Consider the following 10,591-nt stretch of genomic DNA (forward strand, 5'->3'; position numbering starts at 1 on the left):
ACTCACCAGATTTGAAATGGATTACATTTTTGATAAAGAAAATAAAATCTTCAAAAAAAAAAAACCAAAAAAAAAAAGAAATCATGCTTGTAACTTTTTCCCCTTCTGACTCACTGAAGTTTGTGTAGTTGGTTGTATTGCCGTAAGACACACTTTTAACTGTTCGGTTGGTTTTGCTCAATAAAACACTTTGGGATTCATCCAGTTGCAAAGAAAATGCAATAAAGTTATGTTTTTTTTTTAAATCAACAAGTATTTTAATTTCACACGTCAAAAACAAAACCAGGCATTCTAGTCATATAAAAAAATATCTTTATTAAACGGATATATTGCGGTGTGGCTAATCGTCAGCTTCTGAAAGATTTGGGTGTCATCAGCAGTGTAGACGCGAAGTGTTCCTGCAGAAGTCTGTCGACGATGAGCGCCACAAACGTCTGATCCGAAGCTTCGAACTCTTCTCGGTTCACCGTCCTGGGCCAATCACTGGGCTGGAACGCCCAACCTTTAACCAAGAGGAGACACCGCGTTATTATACCACTTACAGTGAGGTTTCAGGTTAAATGTATAACGGAAGTTGTTTAATTCTTGTTTAAAGTTCACTTTAGTAAAATATATATATAAAAAAAAATCAACCCATTACAAATTAAGTAATTTAACCAGCACTTTATATATAAACATGCATGTGTGCATGTGTGTGTCTTATATCTGTGTGTTCAGAAGCTCTTCCAGGTTTGTGGAATTGCACACACAGACCATGTGACTAACACTGAAAACAGACCCACGTTGCATTTGATCACTGGATTAACAGTGTTTTCTCAACATTAATCGTCTCCTGACAAACACGTTAAATATTATTTGAATTATCACAGTAATTTAACCATGAATCTGTTTTGTCTTTCAAACACACAACGAACATGTGCAAACTCAAGTTGACTCCATGTTTATATGCAATGCAGGGATTCCCAAACTTGAAGTAAGCCCTTAGAATTTAAGTTTAAAATTACGTCAGAAATAATAATAATAAATAATAAAATTAAGTTCAGTTTTCTGATGTTAGTTAATGGTCACATGACATGCACATAAACAAATTTAAATAAATGTTTGTTTATATTTTACAATTATTTTAATTTGACATTTTTATGATTTAATTAAAACCTTTTGATTAAACTCACAAACCCCTTCAGTTCCGTCATGAACCACAGTCTGCGAAACCCTGCCCTAATGTAATATTTAATGCACTTCATGTTATTGATAAAGAATGGAATATATTTTCGGTTACGCTTTATGTTAAGGTGCCCTTGTTACACTGTAATTATACATTTAGATACTGAGTTACATTGAGTAACTACATATATTTAATAGGGTTAGGATTAGGGTGTGTTTGTGTGTTAGTTGCGTGAAATTATGCGCAATTACTACAGTAACTGTACCATAAGAATACAGTAAAATATTGCATAATTTATAGTTATTACTATAGTAACTGTACCACAAGAATACAGTCAAATAAAGGGACCATAATTTCTTTCTCTTTGTATTTTTATATCAATATGGTACAATATTATCCTATTCAAATCAATGTTAGGTCACAAGTCATCTAAAAGAAATCAGACTACACTAGCCTACCTAAACCGAGTAATCTGGAATCAGTTACCGACTACAATTTGCAAGCAATCTAACGTTACTCAACAAACCACAATCTCACAGAACAAAACTATTATTTATAAAGATGTATAACCTTCTGAGACCCAGAAAAAAAAAGTTTTTTGAATTTAGTTTTTTCTTCATGTCATCACATTGTTTTTTAGAGCATAAGAAACAAATGGTAAAAATAATATTTTATTCATACGTTATGCTACGTCCTCTGCTGTGGACACCAGGACTCAGTTGTTTAAAAAATAAAATGACATGAAATTATATGTATAAGCAAAAACAATCACCAATACATTTAGGGGTTTCAGGAATTTTTTTTAACCAAAATTTGTTTAAAGATGATTCTCAACTATGTTATGAAAGATATAACGGAATGAATTGATACACCATTTTACTTCATGCAATATGTGGGTAAAATGGCCATAAATTAATATTCCCATTCAGTGCAATGTGTCTATACACTGTATCTAATGTGCACATTAATGTGTTCTTGGAGCAACATTTAAAGGTGCATTGCGCGAGAGTCTGAGTTTTCGCAGAACTACGCCCCCTCTGGCGGCAAGCGAAACTGCAACCAGAGGTGTGCACGCTCACGGACCACACGCACACGCACGCTTGCACGAGCTCGAGCTGGTCATAACCCAAGGAGCATCAGCCGCACAAATCTTTTGTTTACAATCATAATGTCTTCAAAGGTAATAAAGTTTTAAATCTGCAAGTAATTTAAAATATGTGAAAGGAAAGGCAATTGAGTAAATAACACACTTATGTGTGAGGGAAAAAATGGGGGTAGTAGAAAACTTCGTTTTTTATTCCCATCTATCTCCATGTTGAACTGTGTTATGTGTTTACTGTATCCACTTATGACTATTATTATGGAAACACGTTCATGAACAATATAAGTTATAACTTTGTAAAAGCTCAAAATTGTAATCATGATACCATACCACACAGTCGGTCAACAAAGTACACCCAAATGTCTCAAGGTAATAAACAATCAAGTGGCACTATGACCATAGCTGTCAACCCTCCCGTTTTTTCCGGGTTTCTCACGTATTTTAACTCTTTTCCCGCTGTCTTCCCGTTTTAGTATTTTCCCGTAAAATATCCCGTATTTTTAAAAGTCTTAAAAACGGCCAGATTTTCATCTTAGGTCTTAAATTTCATTTAGTCAGGTGACAGATCTAAAAAAGTGTTTACCCTCGTTCATTTCCAGAAACGCTGGCCGCAGAAAGTTGTTACAAAGTAGCAAAAAGTATGGAGTTGTAGCCTACAAAGCGGAGCGCTAGATCAGGGGTCTCCAACTCGTCGCTCGCGTGCTACCAGTCGCTCGTGGCTTGATATGAGCTAGCTCGCCAGAGGCCGTTCACATATCGCGTCTTTTGCGCGCTCAAGTTTGTTCAAATGTAGGCGCGCGGCAAGCACGCTCATAATTGAAGCGACGCGCAAATTTTTTTACCAGGCGCAACAAGATGAAAAAAATCTACACTTTTCAGAATGCCGCAAACGCACCGCAGGTCATGTGACAGGAACCAACCAATCACCCCTTTCCATAACAACATTGAAAGCACAGTCAACATGAAGGATGGGGGTGCACCCAAAACACTACTAATAAATATAAGCTATAATGTGTAAATGTCAGTAATTTATCTTTTTTGACTTTTTATAAAAAAATATTTAAAGGCTGAAATATGAGGTTTATCTTTGAATAAAACCTTTTTTGTCAAAACTTTATTTGAATTTGTACATGTTAGTAGATAACATGTTGCAAGACACTCTTCTAAAATCTGGCCATCATTTTTAATGGTATTTTAATGTTTACGTAAACAAAAAGTGCATATTGATGCTAATCAATTTGTTTTTTGCTGTTTTTCGACATAAAACTTGTTGAATTGACTTCATTCTGTAGTATTAGTACTTTTTGAACAGGATTCTGTGATAACCGTGATCATTTTGGTCATTTTAATCATCTTATCATTTCCTCTAGTTATGATCAACTAAAACAACAATCAACAATAACTGTGTTTTTTTACAGTATAATAATTATGCAAAAGTACAATTTTCTATTAAAAAAATATCTACCTCTCCCTCTGTCTCACACACACACATCAGATAATCCTAGATAGATAGAAAGATAGATAGATACATAATGATCCCGAGGTAGCTATCTATCTAACTTGGATAATGCGTCGTCACGTGTAGGGTCTTAAATTTGAATCTTTATGGTCTTAAAATGTCTTAAAAAGGTCTTAAATTTGACTTACTGAAACCTGCAGAAACCCTGAATGTTTACTTTGTTAATAAATAAAGCTCTTTAAACATATCCATTGGTCTGTAATATATATTGTGTAGTTATAAACTCTTTAGACTGTAAAATGATTAGTGCTTTTTAAAAAAAGTTTTTGGGTAAGAATCGTGTAAAAAAAAAATCCCTTATTTTGGGGATGGATTCCGGGAAATCTCCCTTATTTTCAATGTTCAATGTTGACAGCTATGACTATGACGTTACCATAAAAGCCAAACAGGCTAATCCGCCGAAGATTTGCGGGGGTTTAGCCTGTTTTATTGATCAGCTAAGTAGCATATTCCAATAGCAATACATCGTAATTAAGCAGTAATTTGCTCAAAATTTGTGTCTAAGTATCTAACTTATATATCAGCATTTTATATCACAATCATTCTGAACCTGATCACTGACAATGGTAAGTTAGTAAAACCTATTCCGATTGTACATTTATCTAGCTTACGCTAAAGCATTACACATTTTATGGATCGTCATTTATTGTCATTATTGGCCGTATCAGACATTAGAGAATGGGATATATCTTACCTTTTTATCAAGAAAAAAGCCAACTGAGGATCCCGTTTGAGCCCTAGAGCAGACCGGAGATCTCTCCATTTGTTGAAAGCCTTCCCTATGTTTACTCTCGTCTTACCCCGACGCCTGTCTGACTCCAATTTGGACCTTTTGGTTGCACTAGACAAAAGTTCTCTTTTTTTTATCTTACGTGGAGTTTGCGTTGGTGTTTGAAATGAACTACAAGCCGGTCTCTTAGAATCCATTTTCTATGGAGAATGGCGGCGTCGGCGCATACACAAACCTGCCAGACATATGAGCGTGCCGTGAACGCGCATGACGTCACGCCCAGTCTCAGATTCCGACCCGAATCCCTCTTATTTATTTTACTGTACAGGATTATAGAGGCAATCGCAGTGATCAGAGAAGGGCTCATTCAGCCCATCAGGCAATTGTTTAAGCATGTATGGGTTAGAAAACGGGTATTTTTAACATGAAAAGTTGCGCAATGCACCTTTAATGAAAAAAGAAGTGTAATAATTGGCAACATTTTAATGATATCTCATATTTCATAGGAACATTGATGTATAATTTATTTCCATATTCACTTGTTGTGTCTCCCAAAGTGCCCGATAAACATGATTTAAATCCTGATGTCTTGACATTTTTAAAGACCAAGGAGAAGTTGTTTTATAATGCATTATATAATGTTTAATAATAAATTGCACTAAAATATGTCTACTACAGTGGATTAAAGTCTATTCCTGGCTCCCAGGAGGCATCATTTGTAAGTAATCTACTAAAAACACACAATCTCACAGAACAAAACTACTTAGGTTATGTTTCATTTATACTGAAATATTAATAAAGATGTATACACGGCATAATTTGTAAGTAATCTACTAAAAACACACACACACACACACACACACAATCTCACAGGACAAAACTACTTATGTTTCGTTTATCCAGAATAATTTATAAAGATGTAACGTTATACGGTATAGATGTTGTTAAACGCGGAACACGCACCTAGGTGTGATTTGCAGCGCGGGCAGGAGGCGACGGTCCACGAGTGACCGGGGAACCAGGAGAAGTGACTGTCCGCCGGCCAGTGCTTCAGAACATCTGCTCGCTTAAAGGTCACGACCTCAAACTGGAAGCCTTGCGGATTCTCGAAGAGCTGGACCGACACCACCTTCCCTGCGATCACCGTGTCGTTCCGGTGTGACAGAGCCAGGCGACTGGGCACGAACCTCAGATCCGTGTCTTCCGCCACCTCGTGCCCGCAGGACCGGCACAGCATCAGCCCCGAACACCCGAGACCGAGCCGAACCCACACACACAACAGCAGCGACACAACCACAACATCAACACACCGCGCGGCGGGAAACTTGACTGGAAGAAACATCCTCAGAGAACTGAAGACTTCCCGCCACTGACACGAGCGGAAATAACACGCGTTTCTCGCTTAGAAGCGTTTAAACACGTTTATTTATAACATAAAAAATAAAAATGTTTTTTAAAAGCGAATTAGCAAACTACATTGCTAAGTTCCTACAGCTGACACGCAAACTATTGGAGCGTCACTGGGAAATCACTGCGTTAATGGCAGCGCCCTCTGAAGGCGGGATGAATTAGTTAATTATTAACTAATGATTTAGATGTTGATAAAATACAATGGATACAATATTAAACTTTATTTTTTTAAAGGTGGTCGCTAATCAAACTAAGTTAAATTTAAATGATGGCTTTGTTTTGGTTGCTTTGTTCGGTTGCACGTGTCTAATTTTTTTATTTTTATTTATTGTCATTGTTTATAAGTTGAGCTATAAAAGCTCAACTTATAAACAATTTTATAAAAAAAAATAAAAGGTAGTTGTGACTTTTTCCTTAGAAAAGTAGCAATTCTGACTTTATAGCTTGCAAGTGAGTTTGTATTTCACTATTCTGAGAAAAAAAGAAAGAATTGAATGAGATGATATAAACAATTTTGTGAGATTGAAAAAAAAATGCAATTACCTTTTTTTATTCCCTTGCGGAAAACAATCTTCCATATTGAGCTGACGTAATAAATAGCGTAATAAAACTCTGTTGTTTTATGGTATTAATTGGTATGCTGAACCCTTTTAAAGCAATACTTTCTTAAATAACAATACAGGCATATTAGCTTTTAATTTTTTGGTCACTCAAAAGTTTCTGAAGAACAGAAAAGACCAGGGGCCTCATTTATAAAACTGTGCGTAGAAACCTTACTAAAAGTGTACGTACGCACAAAAGCCAAAAATGGCGTACGCAAAAAAAATAATCAGATTTATAAAACTGTGCGTACGCACACCTGCACGCAATTTTCACTTTATAAATCACAGCCTACCTGATAATTTGCGCACGCAAAAAAAAATCATTTACCGCCCTTTCTCCGCCCACATTCAACCATATATAGACAATGCAAATTACCTCATTAGCCATGCATATATTAAAGGAGCAAGGAAATTTGTGTTTTTTAAAAACAAAAACATGACAGCAATGGAGAGCAAGGGTAAGAAGCGAAATTTCTCTGAGGCAGAAATAGAGGTTCTTGTGAGTGAGGTGGATGAAAGGAAGACTATTTTGTTTGGTGGCCACAGCAGTGGAATTACCAATAAAAAAATTTTTTTTAGAGTGGCAACACATCACTGCTGAGGTAAACGCAGTTGCTTCGGCAAACAGGACGGTTCCAGATGTAAAAAAGAAGTGGTCCGATCTTAAGGTGGGAGCAAAGAAACGGCTTGCCTCTCACCGACAGAGTGTGTGTGCGACTGGTGGGGGCAAAGGCACCCCCGATTTGTCCCCAATGGAGACCCGAATGGCCTCGATTCTTGGCCAAACCAGTGTGTGTGGCATTGTGTCTGAGAGGGAGGGAGACACAGATGTGCTGGATACAGGGGAACCAGGTAAAGAACTTTATTGCTTGTGTGCTCAATTAAACAAAATAAATTGCACAATTGGTTTAGTCCTTATTCTTGCAGAGTCTGCGGGAGCCCAGTGTGACGAAACTCCCAGCGCAGAGTCTGCAGGGGCTATGGAGTTTCCCGAGGTCCCCAGCACAAGTGCGTCCTGACCGTATGGCACGGCTGGAAGTGGCCGGGTGCTGACTGAGGCTGCTCTTCAGACACAGAGAGACACCATTAATGCAATTACTGTAATCGCAGATGAGCTTATGCAAATAAGGGTTGTGCTGGGTGACATTGCATCTACATTAAAAGAACTTGTTAAAAAATGAACCTTTGCACGGTTGTTCTTCACAAATGGCGCATTACTTCCTGACGGAGCCTTGCTCCCTGATGATATCCTTCTTGTTGGGGAGGGGGGTGTTGGTCAGGCTCTTCATGCTGGTGTTGTGGTAGGTCGGGAGGAACAGGGATACCATTCATCAGTGCAATGTTGTGTAAAATAGCGCACACCATGATGATCTGGCATACTTTTTTGGGTTGATATAAAAGTCTACCACCCGAAGCATCAAGGCACCGCCATCTACACTTGAGGAGGCCAATGGCTCTCTCAACTACTGAGCGCGCACGAGCGTGGGTATCATTAAAGCGCACTTCTTCTGCGCTCTGAGGGTTTGAGAATGGGGTGAGTAGCCAGTGCCTGAGCGGGTAACCGCTGTCACCTGTAAAGTATAACAGATTATTTGTACAATAGGCTTGAACTGTTATGTAAAAACAATTATATGCATTTACTTACCCAGAAGCCAGCCATCGCGAACGGCACCTGCCATAAGTCGATTCCCTACACTGCTGTGCGCTAGAATAAAAGAGTCATGTGTAGAACCAGGCCATCGTGCCACAACATTCATTAGAGTCAAGTTGGCGTCACATATAATTTGCACATTTATTGAATGCACATGTTTGCGATTCACATAAATGAATTCATCTACATATGGAGCCCTTATAGCAATATGAGTGCAGTCGATTGCGCCGATTACATTTGGGAAACCGGACATTGCTGCAAATTGCCTTTTGATATTGGCCTGTTCTCCAACAGTGTAAGGAAACTTTATGTATCGATTGGTCATTTGAATAATCCCTTTCAAAACTGCAGGCATTAATGAGCTTAGGGATGGCTGTGAAATCCCAGACCTATGATAAAGTAATAAGAATGTTAAAATCAATAAGGTTTTGCTTAAAAAAAGGTACACTTAGTTACCTGTCGCCTATTTCCCGCTGATATGTCCCGGTTGCCAAAAATCCTAAAACTGAAAGTACTTGAGTTGGTACCGGGATGGCGCGGTTCCGTGTTGTTGGTCTTTGTAATGCTGGGCCAAGTTCAGCACACAGATCCAAGATCATGGCTCTAGGAAATCTAAACCGGCTTATTAGCCACTCATCATCATGGGCTAGGAAATCCTCACGGTCCCTGAATACTCTTTCCCTCCGAAGTCTGCCATTGGCATAGTCTTCCAGCAGTGCCAGCGCATCCATCATACAATATGCACTTAAGTGTTGCTGCAGTAGGCAATTTATGTTTTCAGCGATCAGATTTAATCCTTTACACCTTATCACATTAATCACATAATGAGTGATAGGCCTACATCCATTTAAGAATGGAAGTGAAAGAAATTAAATGTACGTACTTTCAGCATATAGTTCCTTTTATGTCTTTAAACTAAACATGCATGTATGTATCTTTTGGACCCATAATGGTGATTTAATGTTATTAAGTTGGCTTGAGAAAGCCAACCTCCTGAAATCCTATTTAAACTTCTTCTTCTTCTTCTTCTTCTGACCCAACATTTTCCAACTGTAACTCCTCCTAGAGCTTTAACTCTACAAACTCCAAACTCAGACTTTCAGACTGTTCTGACTTGGGTTGCTATATCTTTTCAAACTGATTTGACTTTCAGTTTTCTTAAAAATTAATATTAAAAATCATAAAAATCCCATAGACTTACATTGCAGAGTGCTCAAATTGAGCCAAGACTACGGTGGGCCATTAGTGTACAAGCCAAAAACTAAACTAAACTCCCTGAAGCCCTAGACTCAAACTTCCATTCTAAAGCTATCTATCTATCTATCTATCTATCTATCTGTATGTCTGTCTATCTTACTAATCTATCTATCTTTCAAACTAACTAACTAACTAAATAACAAACTTATCTATCTTTCTTTCTTGTCTATCTATCTTTCAAACTAACTTATCTTTCTTTCTTACTAATCTAACTAACTAACTAACTAACTTACTTATCTATCTTTCTTTCTTACTAGTCTATCTATCTTTCAAACTAACTTATCTTTCTTTCTTACTAATCTAACTAACTAACTAACTAACTAACTTACTTATCTATCTTTCTTTCTTACTAGTCTATCTATCTTTCAAACTAACTTATCTTTCTTTCTTACTAATCTAACTAACTAGCTATCTATCTTTCTTTCTTTCTTACTAATCTATCTATCTTTCTTTTCTATCTATCTATCTATCTATCTATCTATCTATCTATCTATCTATCTATCTATCTATCTTTCTATCTATCTATCTATCTATCTATCTATCTGTCTTTCTTTCTTACTAATCTATCTATCTATCTATCTATCTATCTATCTATCTATCTATCTATCTATCTATCTATCTATCTATCTATCAAACTTTAACCTATACTTTAAACATCAAACTACTTTATACTTCTTCAAACTCTCTGGTCCGGCTTTCTCAAGCCAACTTAAAGTTTTTCTCAACAAACGTTTTTTTCTAGTTTGTATTTTTTTTTTGTAACCGGGACCTATGAGCAACTTGTAAATATTGTAAATATTGAAATATGTCAAAGTTAATTTTGCCATTTTGCAAAGGGTTAATTCCCTTTATCCGCAGTCAGTTCCTCAACTCACCATCAGTGTCGCCAAACTGCCTTGTCTTCAAAATGTGCGTACGCATGGGTCAGAGTTTGCGTGGAGGTGCGCATATTTTCACGTCAAGTTTTTCTTTATAAATCCCACCTTTTGCGCAGGAACTGGCGTACGCATGTTTTCAGCCCCGTTTTGTGCGTACGCAAGCTTTATAAATGAGGCCCCAGGTTTGTACTGGATCCCGATCATCTTACTTTCAGCGTTCTGTAGAACTACAAAAACAAAAGAGCGCCACTTTCTGATCACACACTTGAAAACACAC

The 10,591-nt window shown here is 37.3% G+C and overlaps 1 protein-coding gene and 1 long non-coding RNA gene across 2 annotated transcripts; both read right to left on the reverse strand.

Annotated features, from left to right (window-relative positions):
- Positions 1-295: 295 nt before the first annotated feature.
- Positions 296-6,738, reverse strand: LOC311278424 (uncharacterized protein). Its single transcript, XM_084389247.1, has 2 exons — positions 5,480-6,738; positions 296-502 (listed from the first exon to the last, which is right to left on the reverse strand). The coding sequence occupies exons 1-2, from the start codon at positions 5,856-5,858 to the stop codon at positions 348-350; spliced, it is 534 nt and encodes a 177-aa protein (XP_084245373.1). The 5' UTR covers positions 5,859-6,738; the 3' UTR covers positions 296-347.
- A 636-nt stretch (positions 6,739-7,374) lies between these two features.
- LOC311278425 lies at positions 7,375-7,842 on the reverse strand. Its single transcript, XR_014625432.1, has 2 exons — positions 7,712-7,842; positions 7,375-7,592 (listed from the first exon to the last, which is right to left on the reverse strand). It is a non-coding gene; the product is annotated as an uncharacterized lncRNA (long non-coding RNA).
- Positions 7,843-10,591: the final 2,749 nt, after the last annotated feature.

Source organism: Rutilus rutilus (assembly GCF_951802725.1).
Source record: "Rutilus rutilus genome assembly, chromosome: 19".
In the NCBI taxonomy this organism is placed as follows: Eukaryota; Metazoa; Chordata; class Actinopteri; order Cypriniformes; family Leuciscidae; genus Rutilus; species Rutilus rutilus.

What these genes read in the sequence shown, in the direction of transcription:
- LOC311278424 (XM_084389247.1), bottom strand. Translation starts at nt 5,858, where the DNA reads ATGTTTCTTCCAGTCAAGTTTCCCGCCGCGCGGTGTGTTGATGTTGTG. An exon ending in GCGCTGCAAATCACACCTAG is followed by an intron (nt 503 to 5,479) that starts GTGCGTGTTCCG and finishes TCTTGGTTAAAG; the next exon opens with GTTGGGCGTTCCAGCCCAGT.